Genomic DNA, 21,796 nt, shown 5'->3' with positions numbered 1-21,796 from the left:
GTGGGTATAAGAATCCCAGCTTGCTTGAAGCCTGAAGCATCTGAAGGGAAAGTGAGAAGCTCCCCTAATAAGACCTGGGCACCGTGGCTCACGTCAGCTTACTCCAGAGCCAGAGATGGAGAGGGTCAAGGCTGGAGGCCAACCTGGCAAAAAATAGGAACCCATCCATCAATAAGCTTTAACTGGATGTGTGGCTCAAGTGGTAGAGCGCCTGCCTGGCAAGTAACAAGGCCCTGCGTTCAAACGTGCAAAAAACAAAACAAAACACACACACACACCCCCCAAAGCAACCTCCCTCCCCCCAAAAAAACTATCCTTCACTGAGTATCTGCCAGTTCATTCAGGAAAGCAAACGGACTTTTTCACCCTTGCTGGGTATGGGGTGTGGGGGGAGCGTTCAGCCTGGCAGAGCTGGGGCAGTGAGATTGCTCTGTTGGGAATGATCAGGGCACATTGCCCTTGGGGGGGCCGGGGGGGCGCTAAATTCCAGGGAGCTGGATACACTGGGCATTTTTGTTTCCTTCCCTCCGTTGCCAGTCAGGGTGGTGACCACTGGCTCAAAGACCCATCTGTTCTGGGAGGCGACAGCGTCTGCAGCTCCCACAGCAGGCCCCGGGCCAGACCCCCAGCAACCATGCTTAGATAACACAGCCCCCCTCACCCCGCCCCGGGAAACCCGAGCCCCATCAACTCCCCACATCAAATTCAAATCGCCTGGCTGCAACCTGAACCCAGGCAGCGAGATAGGAGATCCCGCACTGATTGAGGAGAGGGCAGCAGGCTCTGGGGTTCCCTTGCCGGCCCTGGTGACAACCTGTACCTCTGAACCCACACAAAGAACGGCTTCAGAAAGTCTGTCTGGGGCTTGGACGCCGGAGCTGGTTTGTGGCTCTGCACGCGTGTACTAGGCCCCCATACCATTGTCCTTCAGGTAGGTAAGAGAAGAAGCATCCAGACCCCGTTTGTTTCTCTCTGTCTCTATCTCTCTGTCTCTCTCTGCTGGCCAGGACTTTGTACATGCTAGATAAGCATTCTACCACTGAGCTACGTCCATTCCATTTCTGTTTGATCAAGGGAAGGCATTAAATGAGCAACTATGTAGAGGACAGTAAATCCAAACCCCATTACTCAATGTCTGTTAAATGACGATAAGGAGCATTCAGTGATTCACACTCGGTAGGGTATGCCTGTAATCCCAGCTTCTCGGGAGGCCAAGAAAGGAGGACCACAATCCTCAGGCCCTTCTGGGAAAAACAAGAGACCCTGTCAGGAAAAAAACAAAACAACAACAAACGCTAAAAGCAAAAAGGACCTTGCGGGGCAGGGAAGGGGGTCCAGCAATCCATAACAAGTGCAAAGCCCCACACACCACCTTCTTTTGGGGCAAACCCCCACACACACACGCACAGGGCACCCAGAGCCTCGCTTACTGGTAGAGTATTCTCCTAGCATGCACGAAGCCCTAGTGACTCTGGTGGCGCTGCTGCCATCTCAGGAGTCACAGACCAGCCACCCCGCGCACCACAAAGCCGTGAGACTCACCAGTTCACCACGAGAAAATGGGAAATGGGGCTGGGGCTCCAGAAGTAGGGCGGTAGCTTTGAGTCGAAGAGCTCAGGGACAGCGCCCAGGCCCAGAGTTCAAGCCCCATGACCTCCTCCCGCCTCCCCCCCCCAAAAACAAGAAAAAGAAAATGTGGTAGCAGGTATGGTGGCACAGCCCTCATCTGAGCTACTTGGGAGGAAGCGCCACAGAAAGGCCTGAGCAAAAGCTCTGAAAAACAAACCAGCCATCTAAGGAACAAAAAAGCAAAAAGCAAGAAGGACTGGGATTTGGCGCCCATTGTAGAATGCTTGCAAGCCAAGATCCCGAGTTCAAACCCCAAGACCACCCAAGGAACTAAAAGGTTTTGGAGGGCTTTCAGGAAGAATGACAATAGTCTAGAAGACACGTGTGGACCTTGAGCTTCTGACTAAGGTGGAAGCAGGAAGAAGGAAATCAGGCCCTTCAATCCTGACGACCTCAGGCGGGGATGTCTGCATCAGATTTTAAGACATCGGGAAACACCTATGACCTTTTACCTTCTCCAGGAACTAGAGTGGAAAAAATTGGTCCCTTCCCGCATGAGTGACTGCAAGCACTTCCTTTCCCGCTTGCTGCCCCTTTGGACTTTAATTATCTCATTTAAATCAGCTAATAGGGCTCTAGCAGCGGGAAGGCTTGGGTCTTGAATGCACACTCTCTGGGGGACCTTTTGGACTCCTCAGTGATTTCCCTTATCTTTTTCCCTCTGTGTGTGTGTGTGTGTGTGTGTGTGTGCGCGTGTGTGTGTGTGTGTGCGTGTGTGTGTGTGCGTGTGTGTGTGCGTGTGTGTGTGCGTGCGTGCGTGTGTGTGTGTGTGCGTGTGTGTGTGTGTGTGTGTGTGCGTGCGTGTGTGTGTGTGTGTGTGTGTGTGTTTCTTCTCTGTCTTCTTTATGGTCTCTGGGATTTAAATCAGGGTTACACATGCCCTGTGTTTGTGCAGACGGGCTGGCTTCTAGAACCTCCAGATCTAAGGCTCCTCCTTGGCTGGGATTACAGGTGTGAGCGACTGTGCCAGGCCCCAGGCCCTTTTCAATTTTTGTTCTCTTAAAACTCTACCACATCAGTTCTCTCCCGGAATGGGGAAAATTACTTGTTGGGGTCTCCACTGGATTTTCCACAGTGCCCTTAAGAGGTGTAGTTGAGGGAAGTCAGGATCTCCAAATCTGACCTGGCAGACCGAGCTACGGCTATCACATCACTCTCATCATAGGCACCCCCGCCCCCCCAAAAGGCCTGACCAGACGATGCCTGCTACTTAATAGCTACTGGGGAGTCGGAGATAGGAGGACGGAGGTTTAAAGGTGGACTGGGCAAGAAAGTTGGTGAGAGTCTTTGTCTCCAGCTATTCAGCATAAAGCTGGAAGCCGAGCTGCGGCTGGAGCAGAAAAGGCTGAGGGACAGCAGGCCAGCCCTGAGTGGCCCCGGACACACACACATACACACGCATACACACACACATACATGCACACACACATACACACACATACACATACATGCACACACACATACACACACACATACACATACACACACATACACACACACATACACATACACACGCATACACATACACACGCATACACATACACACATACACACACATACATGCACACACACATACACACGCATACACACACATACATGCACACATACGTACACACACATACACATACATACACACACGCATACACATGCATGCACACACATATACATACCCACACATACACACATGCACACATGCACGCATGCACACATACATACACACATGCACATACATGCACACATGCACACACATACACATCCATGCACACACATACACATACATACCCACACAGACACACATGCACGCACTCACACACGTATACACACACATATGCACACAATGCACACACATACACATACATGCACACACACATACACACACATACACATACATACACACATACACATGCATGCACACACACATAAACATACAGACACACATGCACACATGCACGCACGCACACATGCATACACACATGCACACAATGCACATACAGACACACACATACACACATACACAGATACACATGCATGCACACACAATACACACATACATACATACACACACAATACATACATACACACATACATACAGACATACACACACACACACACACGCCCGCCTGGCACCCAACATGAACTGGCCTCCACACTCTGGAGCCCCCCTGCCCCATGGCCAGGAGGTGACTCAGTTTCCCTTGGCAGACTGTCAGTCCCCACGGGTCTGGTGGGGGAGTGAGGAGCCGTCCTCCAGGCCACGTCTGCTCCCTGACTTCTGGGGAGGGATGCCGGGGGGCGTGGCCTGGCCTCGGAGTGGGCGGGGCGTGTGCACGGGGCGTGGTCGGGGAGGGGCGTGGTCTAGGAAGGGCAGTTTCCTCCCCGCCCCTTCTTCTCAGGGGGCGGAGCCCACCTGCGCACCAGGGGCAGAGCCCAGGAAGGGCGGGGCCCAGTCAGGGGTAGAGCGGGCCTCTGCCCCTCCCCTCCTCGGGGAGTCGGCCTGAGTCCAGAGTGCAAGATGAGGCGTGTAGACGGGGGCGTGGCTGTGAGCGGCGTGGTCCTGGCGGGGCGTGGCCTCCTTCCCCGCTGGTCCTCTTGGGGCGGAGCCATTTGGAGTCCGGATCGCCGCCTGGGCGTGGCCTGCTGGGGCGTGGCCTGCTGGGGCGTGGCCGGCAGGGCGTGGCTGGGGGCCGGGGCGAGGTCGGAGGGGGCGTGGCCTCCTTCCCCGCTAGTCCTCCCCGGGGCGGAGCCATCCGGAGAGAAGAGAGCGTCCTGGGAGTGGCCGGGGGGCGTGGAGGGCGTGGCGGGGCGGGGCTGGTGTGGAGGGGCCTGAGCCGGGGAGGGGCGGGGCCGGCGGGGCGGGGCCGGGCCGGCGGGGGCGTGGCCTCCTTCCCCGCTGGTCCTCCCTGCGGTGGAGCCATCCGGAGGGAAGAACGCGTCCTGGGAGTGGCGGGGGGCGTGGCCTGGGCCGGCGGGGCGGGGCCTGAGCCGGGGCGGGGCCTGCGGGGGCGGGGCCTCCTTCCCCGCTGGTCCTCCCGTGGAGTCCAGATCGCGGCCCGGGTGGGGCCGGCGGGGGCGTGGCCGGGCCGAGGCGGGGCCGGCGGGGCCGGGGCGGGGGCGTGGTCTGGGGCGGGGCCGGGGCGGGGCCCGGAGCCCGGCCGGGCGGGCGGCTCCTTCCCCGCTCCTCCTCCTCCACCTCCTCCTCCGGGCGGAGTCCACCTGCGGCCATGGGGGGCGCGGCCTGGGCCGGGGCGGGACAGGTGGGGAGTGAGGTGCGGCGGGCGGGCGGCGCGGGCGGCCGAGCGGAGCCTGGCGGTGGCCGGGCCGGGCCGCGGAGCATGAGCCGGAGCCCGGCCTGAGGCGCGGGCGGCGGCGCCATGGGGCGCGGCGCGTCCGGGAGCCCCCGGGCCGCGCGGCCCCGGCTGCTGCCGCGGCGGCGGCGCCTGCGCCTGCTGCTCGGCCTGGCCGCCGTGTCCGTGGGGCTGTGGACGCTCTACCTGGAGCTGCTGGCGGCGGCGCAGGGCGGCGGGAACCCGCTGGGCCGCAGTGAGTCCTCGGGACGGCGTGGGGGGCGGGGGGCGGGGGGGCCGGGGGGGGGCCGGGGGGCGGGCGGGCCGGGCCGGGGGGGGACCGGGGGGGCGGGCGGCGTCCTCCCCGCGGTCCGCCTGGGCCCCCTCGGTGGCCCTGGGGGACGGGCGCTGCCGCTGGCCGCGGCCTCCACCGGGCGCCTCGGTGGGGGACCTCGGGCAGGGCCAGCCGCTCCCCTCCGAGGGACCTGGGAGGGAGGAGAAGGCGCTGGGCAGGAGCTGGGGTCAGCACCGCCGCCCACCGCCCGGGGTGGGGCTCCGGCTCCCCTGATGGCCAGAAGGAGGGAAGGACGGGGTGGTGAAGCTGGCCGGGCTGGACCTGTCCATGTGTCCATGTGTCTGTGTGCATGTCTGTGTGTCCATGTCTGTGTGTCCATGTCTGTGTGCGTGTGCATGTGTGCATGTCCGTGTGTGTGTGCATGTGTCCATGTCTGTGTGCATGCCCATGTGTCCGTGTGCGTGTCCGTGTGTCTGTGTGCATGCGTGTGCACGCGCGTGTCACTGTCCCTTGGCTTTTTCACCCAAAGCTGGTGCTCCACCACTTGAACCACAGCGCTTCTCTCCTGGCTCTTTGCCGGTCCACTGGACACTGACATTGGACTTGTCTGCCACGGGCCAGCTTCGGCCTGCCGTCCTCACATCACAGCCCCCTGAAGGGGACGAGGATTTGCACCCGGGAGGGGTCCCCGGGCCGGGGATGCGTTCTTACAGCTGCAGCAGCCATGGCTCCTCCGGTCTGAAACGGCCTCCAGGCCCCCCCCCTGTCCCCATCTGGACCCTGTCACGGTATGAATTTGCCACTTGAGCGTTTCCAGGCGCTCGGCCCCAGCACTCTGGAGCAAGGCCCCCTCAGCCCGGCCACTGGCCTCTCAGGATCCACGCTGGCGTCCTTCCTCTCGGGACAGTTTTCTCAGGTGGCCCCAGCAGCAGAGTCCCAGGAGAGTCCCCCCCACCCCCCTCCCCACCTCCATCTTTTCGGACCCTTCCTCCTTCCCGTGCGCCTTGGCTTTCTCATCCTGACCCATCCATCCTAGGACCTGCAAAGTCCCCTTTCTGGATGAGGCGGACTTGGTTTTCTTATTCTTTGTTTCTTTTTCCCGAAAGGCGCCTTCTCCAAAGAAAATGTTCCCCTTGTCCCCATCCAGAACTGGCTTTCGGCTTGGATTTGATTATCATTATTATTATTTAAGAAAATGTTATTATTCGTTGAGATAGGACCTTGCTCGGTAGCCCACACGGCCTTGAAGTCTCCATGCTCTCATGTTACACACACACTCACACAAAGGTGCACCGCCGTGCTTGGGTCCCTTGAGGTAATTTTTTCTCAGGTGGCCAAGGCAGGACATGGATGGGGTACTGTTTCTTTCCCTCTGCCGTCATGGATGCCAACCATCCATCCACGATGGAACGCGTCCCCTCCCTCCGTTGAGTGTGGCTGGTGGCTCCTCCCCTCCCATGGCCTTTACTTGTTGCTAAGTCAGGTGTTTGGCATCAGTGTCCCCTGGGGTCCTATAGGTTGAGCCTGGCACTCAGTGCCGGTCCCCTGGAGGGTTGGGGGGGGACAGATGGAAGAGGAGGACCCAGAAAGGCAGAGAAGAGGGCTCTAGCTTGTCCTCTTCCACACCCTGCATGCCAGCAGCAACCAGAGTTGTAAAAACTGCCCTCCTGGGGCACAGCTACCACAGCCCCATCCGGTCCTGCCCCTCCCCACCCCCACCCCAGCCACCCCACCTCCTCTTTCTAGTCATCTTTGCCAGTTTTGTCCATCACCATTCAGCCCCCCCGCTGCCCTGGCTGCCCAGAGACCTGTGATTTGCTTGTCCCTGGGAGGAGTAGACTAGAAAGATGGCAGGCACAAAACTGCAGGCTGGTGGAGTAATGACAGGGAAACGTCTCCCGCCGGGACTGCTGGAAATAACACCTCCCCGGAAGCCAAAGACCAGGATATGGATAGTTCAGGCCACGTGCATAGAAAAAGATAGAACCGCAGCTGGAAGGGTTTGTGGGGTGTGCGTGGGGGGCGGGGGAAACAACTGGAATCATTCCCAAGTAGAAGAAGGGTCCCTCGGGCAGAGCGACGAGAGCCTTGTATGTTCACTAGGTGGCACAAATATTTATTTAAGAGCACACCCTGGGCAGGGTAGAAAGGAGATTTCTGCAATCTCGGTCGGTCCTCTTTCTTGGAGAGTGGAAGGTGCTCATATAAAATGAAAACAGCCGCCTATAAAACAGTCGTTCAGTTTCCCAAATGTAGCAGCGAGGTATCGGCCACTGCTTTGACTCACAAAAGTGGGGGCGCTTGAGGCAGTGCTAAGGTTTCGGAAGGTTACAGAAAAGGCGGCCATCTGGGCAGAAAGAACGACAGAAACAAAGACCCGGCTAGCTAGGTGGCTCGTATCTGTAATCCCAGCTACCAGGGAGGCAGAGAGGAAGAGGATTGTGGTCTGAGGCCAGGATGAGCAGAAAAGTTCTTGAGCTTTAGTTATTATCTATTTTTAATCTCCATGGAGATCTGAGTGCACTGTTATCCTAGCTATTTAGGGGAGCCTAAAACAGATAGCTGGAGGTTTAGGCGCACACCTAGGCAGGTAGCAAGACCCTATTATCTTCAAAATAACCAGTTAGAAAGCATGGCTGGAGGGGTAGCTCCACCGTACAGCCCCAGTCTCCAGCAAGCCCGGTGCCCTGAGTTCAAACTCCAGTACTGGACCTCAGACCCCTCACTGCCCCCCACCCCCGGCCATCTTTATAAAATAAAACAGAGAGAGAGGGAATTCCCATTCACAATTTGGTTTGTTTTTTTTTTAACCAGTCCTGGGGCCTTGAACTCAGGGCCTGAGCACTGTCGTTGGACTTTCTCAAGGCTGGAGCTCTACCACTTGAGCCACCGCACCACTTTTGGCTTTTTCTATGTATGTCATATGGAGGAAAGGAACGCCCAGGTCTCTGTGCATGCTGGGCGAGCACTCGACCACTAGGCCATACTTCCAGTCCTTGTGGCAAGGTTTGCCGAGCTGGGAGGCGCAGGAATAGGGCACAGGAGGCCATCTCACATTAGACTTTCCTGCCACCTGTGGCTCATACCCATAACCCCAGCTCTTCAAGAGGCTGAGGTCTGAGAAGTGACAAGAGATGACATTTAGAGCCAAAGTGACAAGAGATGACATTTAGAGCCAAAGCCAAAGTAGAGGGACCTCGGGCGGCCAGGGCCTGGTGGATCTCCCTGGGTGGAAGGTGGGGTCTGGCATGACTCTGCTTCAGCGCCCAGTTCACCAGCTGGGCACCAGGAAGAAAGGAGAGAGTGCCTGACCCTGAGTGCCTCCCTTCCCCCCAGCCTCCTCCCTCCATGCAGGGCAGACCTTGGCTGTCATGGGTTCCCTGGGGCTTCCTTTCCCACAATTATCGTTCTCTACACGAGTGTTATTTCACCTAGGAATTCTTTCCGGGGCCAATGTACACATACATGACAAGAGTATCCTTTCCGACACAAGCAGGCCCAGAGGCGGAGAGCTGAGGATCTCAGTTGGAAGCCAACCGGCCAACCGGGCAAGAAAATCCATGAGACTTAATCAGCAAAAAAAAAAAAAAAAAAAAGCCAGAAGTAGCTGAGCTCTGGCTCAAGCGGTAGAGCACCAGAGCCTTGAGTGGAAAAAAAAGCCAAGGAGACAGCATGCAAGCCCTGAGTTCAAACCACAGGACGTGTGCAAAGTTAAAGCAGATGATAGAAGAAAGAACTTTCTGTGGCTCAGTGATGGAGGGCTTGCCTGGCATGCACAAAGCCCTGGGTTCCATTCTTCGGTACCACAGACACAGGAAAATCCAGAAGTGGTGCTGTGGCTCAAGTGGAAAAGCGCTAGCTTTGAGAAAGCTCAAGGACGGTGTCCAGGCCCTGAGTTCAAGCCCCAAGATTGGGGGGAAAAAATAGATGATAGATAGAATAGATAACTGAGATGGATAGATGATAAATAAGTAGATGGATGGATGGATGGATCGATCGATCGATAGAAAAGCAAATGGGACAGAGTCATTGGCACTTCTTTATAAGGGCGCCTGGCAGGAGGTGATTGGCAAGTGACTACCATATTTGCTGTCTGTCCTTTCCTTCTGTCTCTCCTCTCGGGTGTCTTCCTTATCTTAACCACACACCTGTCCTTTCTCCTCCCCCTACTCTGTGTTCTTCCACGTCTCCCTGCGGGGGACCCCCCCACCCCCCCCAGCTCCTGCTCCCCATACAGGATCTTCTCTGTTCTGGTTTCTGGAGCCGGCTGGGGGCACTGCAGTAATTTTCCAGGCCCAGGGAACCCGGCCTCGCTCTGGACTGCTGAGTCGAGAGCGGGATGGACAGGCCAGTTTGCTTTGTTTGGAAGGGGGCCTGGAGGTTCTGGGAGCCAAGTACTCACTGCTCTCTCCCCAGAAATTCTCCTTTTAAAAAAAACAACTTTCCACGGGTACTTTTCGTTCTGTCTGAGGGTGGTGAGGTCTAAACTAGGCCAGACATACATTCAGGCCTGGGGCCGTCAGTCGACCTCGTGGTCTACATAGTGAGTGGATTTATAGGTTAGCCGACAGAAAATACTAATGGCAGAAGTGAGGGCGGTTCCCTGGGGTCTATCGAGAGTCGTAGGCCCATGAGCAGACTCTTTATTTTGAGCATCACAGGATAAACCTTTGCATTTTTGCACTCTATTTTTTTTTTCTTTCCATTTTTGCCAGACCTGGCGTTTGAACTCAGGGCCTGGGCACTGTCCCTGAGCTTCTTTTGCTCAAACTTAGTGCTCTACCACTTGAGTCACCGCACCACTTCTAGCTTTTTTTTTTTTTTCTTAGTGGTGTATTGGAGATAAAGAGGCTCACAGACTTTCCCTGCCTAGGCTGGCTTTGAACTGTGGTCCTCAGATCTCAGTCTCCTGAGTAGCTAGGCTGTGTAAACCACCAGCGTCTGGATAGAAGCCATCTCTTGATAAGGAATAATGAGTATGTTGATGCTTTATTTAATTTTTGTTTTACCGTGCTGGGGTTCAAACCCAGAACCTGGCATATACTTAGGAAGTATTCTGCTACTGAGAACAATTTTGCGTGCAGGCTGATCTCAGACTCCTGAGCTTCCCACCTCAGCCTCCGGGCCCCCCCCACCCCAGCTTGGTTTTGAACTGTGATCCTCAGATCGCAGCCTCTTGAGTAGCGAGGATGACAAGTGTGTGAACCACCACCAGGGCCTGGCTGTTGTGCTGGTGGTTATTATGATGTTGCCGTCTCTCTGGTGGCAGGGGTGACCTGATCTAAAGCTCAAAGGAAGATGTTTCCAGGGCGCTTACTGTGTGAGTGGGGTGACAGCAGTGGTGGGGGTTCCTGGAAACAGTGGTGGAATGTGAAGTCGGGGCAGGGTTGAAGTCCCTGCTGTGTGACTCACCAGCCACATTTTATGTGGGCCTTCAGCACCTTCATCTAGAGTTGGTACGACCTTCCCTGCAGAGCTCTGCTTAGCACCGGCAGGCTTAGAGGCTGAGAATGGAAGGATCCCTATTGAAGGCTAGGCCCAGGCAGATCCCCTTTTCCACCCATACCTGGGTACAGTGGTACCCCAACCTTTGGTTAGGACGTTTGAGGATGGAGGGACCAGGCCAGCCCCTCTCCACAAGAAGCAGTCGGATGTGGTAGCACACGCTTGCAATCCTGGCAGTGACGGGAGGCCTAAAATCAGGGTGGGGTGGGGGAGGGAGGGGAGACCTTGGTTCCAATAGGAGGCATGAGATTTACCCCCAAAACAATCCGTGACAAACAGGGCTGGAGTCACGGCTCAGCCAGACCACATCTGCCTAGCCGGCATGAAGCCCCTAGTTCAGACCCCAGCGCCGCCTCCCCGCAAATGATTAATAATAAGGTGTTTTCAGAAGAGACCTAATGCATTTGAATTAGGGCCAAGTAAAACGCTGGAGGGTTTCCTCTAGGTAGCCTGTGGACTTGGCTGCCTCTTTGAGAAGCAGTTGGAGAACTTCTGCCATGTCCAGAGACTGTCCCCCCTCTCTCTTCTCCGTCTCGGGGTCTCCGTCTGTCTGTCTGCATCTGCACTCACATCATCCTCATCAATCAGCCAGGCTTGGTCCGCCTTGGTCCTCCTTTCCCTCTTCATTTTCTGATGGCCAGTGGTGGGACAGAAATGACGGGGTCACTCCTGCCCCAGTGACGTCAAGGTCAGTGGGTTTTACTCAGCGCTTTGTTCAACACAGGCAGTACTTGGATTTGAACTCGGTACCTTGCATTTGCCAGGCAGGCGCTGGGCCTCAAGCCTGTGTTGGTTTGGGGGTTTTTGTTGTTCGTTTTTGACTAGGACCTCACATTTTATGTCCCCCTCCCCACCCAGCCCTAATCCTGGATGCTGTCTTTCTGTGTGTGCTCTCATGGAAATGGGGCGCTAGATGCTCGGATTTTAATCTTATGGGTTGAGGTGAAGATTTCAGTGCTTGCCTGGGCTGGCCTCTGACTTTGAACCTTCCATTCTCTGCCTCCCAGGTAGTACAGTTCACTCGTGCGTTTCTTTCTCTTTAAAGTTGTTTTTCTCTCTCTCTCTCTTTGCGGTATTGTGGTTTGAACTAGGACTGTGCCCCGTGAGTCATACCTCCCGCTCTTTTTCTCTGGTTATTTTTAAAAATAGGATGCCACTATTTTTTTTTTTTTTGCCCAGGCTGGTCTGGACCACAATTAGCCATGGACCACGATCCTCTTATTTAGATCAGGATAACAGATGTGTTATTCTGATACACCCAGTCTTGAACTTTTCTTTCGCTAGGGAAGGCGAGGCTGGCTTCAAGCTCCTCTCCACCTGAGCCTAACCCTGTTGGATTCTTTGGCCTTTATGGAAGGCTGGTCACTGTCCATAAAAAGAAGTTAGTCATATTTCATGCAGAACTTTTAAACAGTTGGCTGTATTTAAAAAGAAAAAAAAGTCCTTGGCTTGCATTTCTAAGCTGTCCTCCAGCAGTGTGTGTGTGTGTGTGTGTGTGTGTGTGTGTGTGTGTGTGTGTGTCCCTGCATCCCTGCAGCTGTGGATGAAGGTAGATTATGCCCTTGGAACTTTGCGGGCCGCCCAGCGTGGTGGCGCAGGCCTGTAATCCTAGCACGTGGGGAGGCGGGGAGATGGTGGACTGGAGGCCAGCCCGCTCTACCTGCACCCAGACAATACAATCATGACACACCTTCTCAGGGGGTTCCTGCCGCGATCAAAGGGTGAATTTCTAGCTGGAAGTCAGACAAGAGCGAGGACAAATCTGGAAGAGGGTTTGGTGCAAGATGGCAGGCAGTGAGGAAACAGCGAGGGTGTGGGCTCCACGGGTAGGCTCAGTGCTCTGCTCTGCCCACAGGCTTTTAATTAAGGGCTGTCTTGCCCACCCAGCGCCAGGCATGGATGGCAACAGTGCCGCCTAGGCAGCAGCTGCCCCCCCTTTCTTCTCTTCTTCCTTTCTTTGTTCTTCCTCCTCCTCTTCTTCTCTTTCCTCTTCATTTTCCTCCTTTCTCCTCCTTTTCCTTCCTCTTTCTCTCTTCCCTCCCTCCCTTTCTCCCTTCCTTCCTTCCTTCTTCCTCTCCTCCTTCTTTCCTTCCTCCTCCTCCTCCTCTTCCTCCTCCTCCTCCTCTTCCTCCTCCTCCTTCTCCTCTTCCTCCTCCTCCTCCTCCTCTTCCTCTCCTCCTTCTTTCCTTCCTCCTCCTCCTCCTCCTCCTCCTCCTCTTCCTCCTCCTCCTCTTCCTCCTCCTCCTCCTCCTCTTCCTTCTTCTTCCCTGAGACTTAAATTCAGGCTCTGGCACTGCCCCTGAGCTTTCTTTTTTCTCATTTTTTACGTTCTACCACCTGAGCCACTGCTCCCCTTTTGGCTTTTTTTTTTTTTTAATGGTAGTTAATGAGAATCTCAAGGACTTTCCTGCCCAGGCTGGCTTTGAACCACGATCCTCAGATCTCAGCCTCCTGAGTAGCTGGGATGGCAGGGTGAGCCCCTACGCTGACCAGACCTTCTTCCAGAGGACTCAGCCATGGCCCTCAAGGCAAAGAAGCCCCCCCAGGGATGCCATGCTGAAAGTCCACTCAGTATGGGGGGGGATTGCTGGTACCCCTGGTCCATGGCAAACACCGCCATGTGCTTGGCCCTGGGAGGTGGTTCTCCAGTGGCCAGCTGGATGGGAAGTGGTGCTTCTAGATGGTTCCACCCAGGCCAGCCTCTCCGGTCAGCTTCCCCATGGTCTAATGGGAATAGTGACTCTGGCTTTGCAAGGTGGCCGTGGTAGCTGAGCCCTGACCCATCCACGCCTCTCACTGAGCTTGTTTATCCATCTCCCAGCGTGCCTGGAGTGAGGTGGGGGCAGGGTGTACCCCACGGATGTGCTGAGGAGCCCTAGAACCCCAGGGGCCCCTTGCCTAAGCCTTCTTTGCAGGGCCCAGCTATGATGAGGGTGGAGGGGGGCTGGGATTGCCTCCATGCCTTCTCCTAACCCCTGGCTGTCCCGGGCAGGCCGGGAAGACAGGATTCCAGTCATTAGCTCACCGCAGGCCCCGTCTGCCAGGGAGAGAGCTGGAGCTGGCAGGGTGGGGAGCCCCAAGCTAATTTTAGACCTGGAGACTCTCTGCCAACAGTTGTGGCTGGGCTGGCTGGCTTGGAGGTCTGAACACCATCCCGGGGCTGGGGGGAATACGTTCCCGCCACTCTCCCTCCACAGAAAAGTGGGGACCCTACTCCACCACTATCCTCAAGGCCTCCTTTCTACTCCCTGTACTCCGTCTGCCCCTTCCAGAAACTATAAATACAACACCCTAAAGAGGAGAGACCTCCCTCCCACCCTCACCCCCAAACCGGGCGCCTGTGGCTTGAACCTGTCATCTAGCTACACCGGAGGCTGAGATCTGAGGATCAAAGTTGGAGGCCAGCCCAGGCAGGAAAAAGCCCGTGAGACTCGTGTCTCCAACAAACCACCAGAAGGCCAGAGAGTGGAGCTGTGCCTTGGAAGCAAAAGCTCAGGGACAGCGCCTTAGGTCCTGAGTTGAAGACCTAAGAAGGACACTGGACGGGGTGGGGCAAGGGGCAGAGGGTCTTGGGTTGACAGGTTTAATCTAGTCTCCCATTCAACGCCACGGCGCTGAGGTCATGGGTCCCTTTGCCACCTTTTCCCCATGGACCCTCGCAGGATGCGACAGGGAAGAAATAGAATTTGGATGTGGTCAGCTCTTAGCTTCTTCTGCCCCAGGGCACCCAAAGCCCGATGGGCACAGCCACGGGGGACTGTTGTGACCATTTTCCAGCAGCCACCGTGACTTGTGAATGCCAGGGACTGACACCGCCCCCTCGAGATGGCTGGGATGAGGAGAGGGGACTGAGAGCCGGAGCTGGGGAGGAGGAGAATGGTGGGGATGCTGAGGAAGACAGACCGAGAGCTGGATGAAGGCAAGAGGGAGGCAGATACAGATGTGGGAGGGTGTGGTTGCCTGCAAAGCCCTGGGTGGGTAGCTCTGCCCTGGGACTCGCCAGTGATCCCAGCTCCTCCGTTGAGAACCGAGAACCCACCTTCAGCCTGGGTAGGAAAGTCTAGGAGACTCTGGCTCCACTGTGCCACCCAAAAGCTGGGAATGGAGCCACTGTTCCAGCAGGAGAACACCAGCTGAGTGAAAAGGCTAAGGAACAGAGCCTAGGCCCTGAGTCTGAGCCCCAGAACTGGTCCACACACACACACACACACACACACACACAGACACACGCACTCACTACATGCACTTGCGCAGACCTGGGTCCCCTCCTCTGCACTGGAGGGGAAAAGGTTAGAAGGCAGCGAGGAGATTAATGTATTACAGGTGTAACACCCTTGATCAACCCGTTCCTGAGTGGAACTCCCAGTGAGAGCAGAAGCAGTGACTGGACGCAGGCCGTAAGCCAGCAGGGTTTAGGGTGCACAGTCTCAGGGGTGCAGGGTGTGTGCGCTATGACTCACCCAAGCCAGGCCTGAGCTTTACAGTCCTGTTCTCACCTCCACACCCCACAATCTCCTGTCCTCAGCCCGGCTCCCAGTCCCCCTCCCTCTCCACCCCCCCCAAGGGCTCCTGGGAGTTTTGACTTCTTCCCCAGGGCTCAGAGCTTTTTTCCTGTCTAGGTCTCAGATTTCTGACCTGGAAATCCCCCCTCGCGCGGCTGCGCAGAGCTGTAAATTCTTTAGGGAATCCATTTCCAGTCTGTTCTCTCCTCCACCAGTAACAGGGTCCGAAATGCTCCTTCCCAGAGCCCCTGAGGGTCACTAAGGCCTGTGAACCCCAAAGATCACTGGCCTCCAGCCCTCCCCCCACCTGCCCTTGGCTGTTCCCCAGAGCTGGAATCCACATCTCGCTTTAAAAAAGCATAAAGGAGCCAGTGCTCACTGGTTGGAAGAAGAAAAGATAATTTAGACTAGGATCACAGGGTAGGGGCAGGGGGTCATGGCTTCTCACTCCCTCGAAGACAAGAAAAGGAAATCTAGCATGATGGACTTGTCTTAGTCTGTGGAACACTGTTCTGCCCTCCCTTTCCTCCCCTCCCCTAGTGTTGACACCATTTTTGTGTGTCTGTCACTGCTCCGGAGAGGCCAGGGTCCCTTATCCACCTCCCACCATATTATTTCCACTGTCCCGTCCAGCAGGTTCACTGAGGCATGCCCCTCCCCCCACCTCTCTGTCTGTCTGTCTGTCTGTCTGTCTCTTTCTTTCATAGGCTAGTACTGGGATTTGAACTCAGGGCCTAAACATCATCCCTTGGCTTTTGCACTCAAGGCCGGAGCTCTACCACTTGAGCCACAGCTCCATTTCTGGTGTTTTGCTGGTTCATTAGACGTAAGAGTCTCGAGGACTCTTCTGCCCTGGCTGGTTTTGAAACTTGGTCCTGAGATCTCAGACCCACAAGTAAAAGCTGGATGTGCAAGTGTGAACCACTTCTTAAATCTTCAGGTTTTCTCTTTCCTTCTGCCCGCATTCTCCAAATCTCCCTCTCCAACCAACAAAAGTCCGAGAGAGAGAACGGGGAGGGGGTCTTAGGAAGAGTTCACCCCAGGGTTTGGCAGGTCCGGGAGGAGGCGTGGGTCCATAGCGCTGCTTTTGAGAAACCCGGGGTCTGCCTCGCCTCCTGCAGCACCTTAAAGGCCCCAGAGGGGTCACAGAGATACCCGGGTCCCCGCCACAGCCCCCTCCTCTTCCAGACCCACCAGGTTCCTTGGGTTGAAGAAAGTTCTGGTTGAACCTCAAACAAAGAACCGCCCTTTTGCAAGAGATTTGCCCATCCCTGGGTTGGCTTCTGTGATTTCTGACCTTTCTCTTCGTTTTTTTTTAATGCTCCCATCAAGGGAAGTGTTGTCCACCATCCTCCAGGATAGGATTGCGAGCTTTGGGGAGGTAGAGTCCCAAGAGGTCTGTCTCTCCAATGGTCCTGGGCTGATAGGAGTTGGGGAGCAGAATGGGGGTGGGGGAAGCTGGCAATAACACTGTGTACAGCCTGCCAAGAATTCCCAACTCTCTCCCAGAAGAGCTGGGACCAGACAGGCCCAGGAAAAGTGTCATCTGCAACCCCATCCATTGACTTTTGTCTTCTTTCATTTGCATAGATTTGAGCCAGTTAAGCATCTGCCAATAGGCGTCTCAGAAATCAGACTGTAACCCAGTTTGTCTCTCTCACTTTATTTATTCAGTTAAGCATTTATTCACGTATTGTAAGCTGCAGGTGTGATCCAGGATTCTTGAAAGATGCTTCCTTGGGGTCAGCTTGTTTTCAAGGATTGTGTCATTCATTCATTCATTCATTCATTCATTCATTTGGCCGTTGTGGGGCCTGAACTCAGTGCCTGGGCACTGTCCCAGAGCTTTTGCATGTGTATGTGTGTGTGTGTGTGTGCTTTCCCACTTGAGTCACAGCTCCACTTCTACCAGCTTTTTGCTGGTTAATTGGAGATAAGAATCTCACAGACTTTCCTTCCTCCTGGGCTGGCTTTGAACCTTGATCCTCAGATCTCTGCCTTCTGAGTAGCTAGGATGACAGGCCCCTTAAATACTTTTAAATCAGCGAGCTCTCTTGAGGGGCTTGGTTACCATCTTGACCTCTGTTGGACTCTCAGCCCCCTGGGAGACTTTGAGATGTGTTTGCATAGTAGCCTTGGGTTTGCCTTTATTCTTTCCTACAAAAGGACAGAACTTGCGGCTGCAGGTTCCTTTGAGTCTGCAGAGGCCTTCCTGCATCTTGAATGGCATGTGCCCCTGTCTGGGGTGTCGGGCTGAAGGACAGAGAGTTGGTGGCGGGTACTGAGACCAAAAACGTCTCTCCCCCATTGCTTTCCGGGTGTTTTGATCCCAGGCCCAGAGACCAGGAGTGGGGTTTGGTCCACTCCCCACCCCCCCTGCCCTGCTGAGAGGACAGGCGTGAGCCCACCCGCCTCTGTCTGCCAAGACAGCGCTGCTTCCTTCCCGGGCTAGGTGATCTCAGTCTTGGTTGGTTGAATGGAAAAGCTCGTGGGTCTTCAAGCTGGGAGAAAGAATCTGGATCCTTCCATTTGCTTTTCAGGTTTGGCAGGTGAGACTCAGGTTGCCTACGTCAGCTAAAGCATCCAGCCTCACCAAGCAGGGTTTTGGCAGGGCGGGGGCCCCGTGAAGCGGCTCTGGGTGCCGCTGAGCTGTAGTGAGGAACGTGGAGGATTCTGCACTCTGGTCTTCCGGATGTGGTTTCAGAATTTAGCCAGGTGCCAGCCCAGCTTCTCAGGAGGCTGAGATCTGAGGATCAGGGTTCGAAGCCAGCTCAAGCAGGGAAACCTGCCAGATGCTTATTGCACCCCCACTCCCCCCAAAAAATGCCAGAAGTGAAGCTGTGAGATCACTGGTCTTGGCTGGGGGTGGGGGGGTTGAGGGGGGGCTCAGGGATAGCGCCCAGGCCCTGAGTTCTGAGTTCAGGCCCCAGGATTGGCACACACACACACACACACACACACACACACACACACACAGACTAAGGAATCTCTAGAATTGTCCAAGGTGAGCTGGCTGGCTGGCTTTGTGTCCACCCATCACTGAGGGCCTGGATTGCTGGGGTGACAGCCTTCGGAGATGCACCCCCACCACACACCTCTACTGGTCCTGGGATTTCTTCCCCACTGTGATGAGTCGAGAATAGCTTGAGTCAGGAGAGGTTGACAGAGAGGGAAGGAGTCAGGGCGAGCTATTTACCCTGCCTGCACCCCAGGGGTTCAAGATGATTCATGCCTTGTAATTGGTTTAATAAGTAAGTCATCGAGGTGCTCAGAAGTGGGGGACCTGGGAGGGGAGGCGCTGTAGAGACAAATCCTACCTCAGCCCTCACATCTCTACGTTCAGCAGGGGTGCGGAGGAGGGGTGCGGTGGTATGTGCCAGGCCCTGGATTCGAACCCTGGCTTGCAGAGAGACGGGCGGAGGGAAGGAGAGGCAGTTTAATGGTTCATCGCCACCACGATGGCTCTATGATGGGGGAATGTGTCACTCTGTGTCACATCCCCCATGCCCCTTGTACCCAGCCCACGTGCTAATCGTGCAGCTTCCCCCACCAGTCCTTTCCTGGGCTTCTTTCCCACTGCCCACCACTTCTGTGCCTTCATCAGAAGTCTTAATAAGCTGGCCCTAGAGGCCAATTCAAAACAAATAACAGCCCGCACCCTGTCTGAAAGAAAGCCGACTCTGTTTTTGTGTGGTGGTGACCTCCGGGGAAGGCTCCCTGAGCACCTCTGCTGGCCCAAGGGGCTGGGTTTGCATCTCACCCTGGCTGTGGCCACAACCAACTCTTTGAAGGATGGAAAATATATTCCCCGAAGACCCTGCAGGGGTAAACGCAGTTGTGATCTCCCCAGAGATTTAAGGATTGCTAGGACACAGATAACTCTCAGGCATCATTAACTATCAAAGGTAGGCTCGAGAAGAAGAAGAAGAAAATCAAAAGTTTCTCTCTCTGTCTCCCCCCAGCCTCATTTTCACAAGGACTTTTAGTAGCAGAAACCAGTTATGTACCAGGAAGGTAAAATGAAAATCTGGGGAGATGAGAGGCTAAAATGCAGGCTAAAGGAAGAAGCTCCTTTTACTCTTTATCTCTGGGACTTGCTTGTGGCATTGGTCTCTTTCTAAGCCAGCCAGGATCGGAGTGACCCTGCCTATTTCTAAGTAGTCGTGATCAGTTTATCTTCATCCCTGCCCTTTTGATTTCCCAGCTATGCGGGAAGGTATGAGATCTGAGGATGGGGGAGGGTTCAAAGCCAGCCTGAGTAGAAAAGTCTGTGAGACTCTTTACCTCCAATAAACCACCTAAAAGGCGGAAAGTGGAGCTGTGGCTCCGTGGTAGGCCACCAGTCTTAAGTGAAGAAACTCAGAGCCAGCGCCAAGGCCTTCAGTTTAAGTCCTTAGTGACCAGCACAAATAAAGAAAAAAGTAGATTTGACTTAGTAATGGCTCAGCGATATCCTCACTCACTTCCATCGAGGCACAGGGCTGGGGGTGGGGGGAAAACATCACACAGGGGTCTTGGAACAAGCGTTTCTGCTCGTGTATCTTTAGCCGGCATTCTTGTGGCCCAGCTGAAAATGGGTCAGATCAGGTCATCTGACCACTAACTGGACCTGGGCAGTCCCTTCGGAGATCTTTCAAAGTGATCATCGAGAGCTGGGTTTCCAAAGCAGGTCCACCAGCCATGCTAAGTGCCAGCTCTTCCTTGCTTTTGTGAAGGTGGCAGCAGGATGGTAACGCATCTTTTGGGGCGTGGTGCCCTGCTCTATCTGAATATTTTGGTAGTTCACAAATAATAACCACTCATTTGTGAGGCAGGCAACAGAGCAGATGCTATGTAGCTTTTCCCCAGCAAGTCTGACCTTAAATATGCTTCCATCTGTTCCTCTTTATTTATTTTAAATCATTTTTTTAAACGCCCAGAGCCAGGCGTGCTCGGATCTGTAATCCAAGTAACTCAGGAGGCTGAGATCCTGGTTCAGAGCCAGCTCACGAAGGAAAGTCCACAATCGATTCTTATGTCCAGTGAGCCACCAGAAAACTGGAAGTGAAGCTGTGGCTCAAGTGGTAGGACACCAGCGTTGATTGAAAAGTACTCAAGGACATTGCTGGAGCGTTGCTGAGTTCAAGCCTAGGGTGTGGCTTTATTCATTAATTTACTTTTTTTTTTCTGATTCTGGGACTTGAACTGAGCACTTGTCCAGAGCTTCTTTTGCTCTACCACTTTGAGCCACAGCACCACTTCCGGCTTTTTCTGAGTGGTTCATTGGAGGCTAGACTTTCCTGCCTGAGCTGGTTTCGAACTGCAATCCTCAGCTCTCAGCCTCTTGAGCAGCTGGGATGACGGGATGAGATACTGGCGCCCTGCTTCCTGTTAAGTCTTTTAAACTTGAGATACTTAGAGAATAAACGTATCACAAAAACAGAAAGTGGCGCGTCCATACAATCATGTCGCATTGATGGAACTTCTTCATAGGGCAGCATTGCTTTTGTGTTTTGTTTTCTTTGGCGGTTGTGGGGTTTGAAGGTGGGGCCTGTGGTTACCCCTCTTCCATGTTTCAGAGTCACAGATTTGGCCTGGTCTAACTGCTGAAGTCTGGGTTACGGGATGAAGGACCCAGGCTCACAGGCTCTCTAGAGCTCAGGCTCGCTCTTTCTTTCTTTCTTTCTTTAATTACTATTTTTTTTTTGGTCAGTCGTGGGTCTTGAACTCGGGACCTGGGCGCTGTCCCTGAGCTCTTCAGCTCAAGGCTACCACTCTACCCCTTAGAGTCACAGCTCCATTTCTGGTTTTCTGGTGGTTCATTGGAGATCAGAGTCTCCCAGAATTTCCTGCCCGGGCTGGCTTTGAACCTCCATCCTCCGATTTCAGCCTCCTGAGTAGCTGGGACCACAGGTCTGAGCCACTGATGTCCAGCTCTCTTCTATTTTCTAAGAACACTCTCTGTCTCGTCTGTGCCCACGGCCGTGGACCCACTGGCCTTTCTGCCCCGCTTCTGTAAGACATCTTGTAGTCTTCACCCAGAAAATAGCCTTTGACCTGAGTTGGGACAGCAAGAGGGCAGGTTGGGATGCCACTTAGAATGAACTAGAACGAGGGACCAGTTTTTCCCGTCTGTGTCTTTGGCTTCTGCTTACAAGTCTACCTCATCCTCCAGTCACCACGCAGCTTACGTGACAGACAGCACCCCCAGAGTCAGGCGTGGTGTCACACACCTGTAATCTCAGCGCTCCTGAGGCTGAGCACCACAAGTTCAAGACCCGTCTCAGGTTCCGGGCTAGCCTTGGCTTCATAGCGGCAGCGCCCGTCTCAAGCAGGCAGGCAGACAAAACGACAAAGCCATGTTCAAAGGAGAGGACTCTAGCGTGGCTCAGAGACGCCGCCCTGCCAGACAGCGCGTGTTAGTGCCCAACGCACCGAGGAGAGGAAGCCAGCCTGTGTTTGCCGCGGGCTGGAGTTCCTGAGGGACTGGGAGGTGTGTAAATGGCTGATTTCTCACCAGCTTAGTGTGCCAGGGACAAACCCACCCCCCACCCCTCTTAACGTGTGGACTGGCGTGGCTCCCCACTGCCCTTGGCCTTGGG

General features: G+C 54.9%; 1 protein-coding gene across 1 annotated transcript in view; it reads left to right on the top strand.

Moving 5' to 3' along the window:
- The first annotated feature begins 5,000 nt into the window (after nucleotides 1-5,000).
- Nucleotides 5,001-21,796, top strand: part of B4galnt3 (beta-1,4-N-acetyl-galactosaminyltransferase 3) — a 34,238-nt gene continuing 17,442 nt past the window's right edge. Inside the window, 1 exon segment of the mRNA XM_090325171.1 lies at nucleotides 5,001-5,169. Within this exon segment, the coding sequence (XP_090181297.1) occupies nucleotides 5,001-5,169 (169 nt within the window).

The sequence above is a fragment of the Megascapheus bottae genome, chromosome 37 (assembly GCF_031878675.1).
Source record: "Megascapheus bottae isolate mThoBot1 chromosome 37, mThoBot2.hap1, whole genome shotgun sequence".
NCBI classification, from domain to species: domain Eukaryota; kingdom Metazoa; phylum Chordata; class Mammalia; order Rodentia; family Geomyidae; genus Megascapheus; species Megascapheus bottae.
The sequence above is the reverse complement of the archived record's forward strand: the minus strand, read 5'-3'. Positions and strand labels throughout refer to the sequence as shown.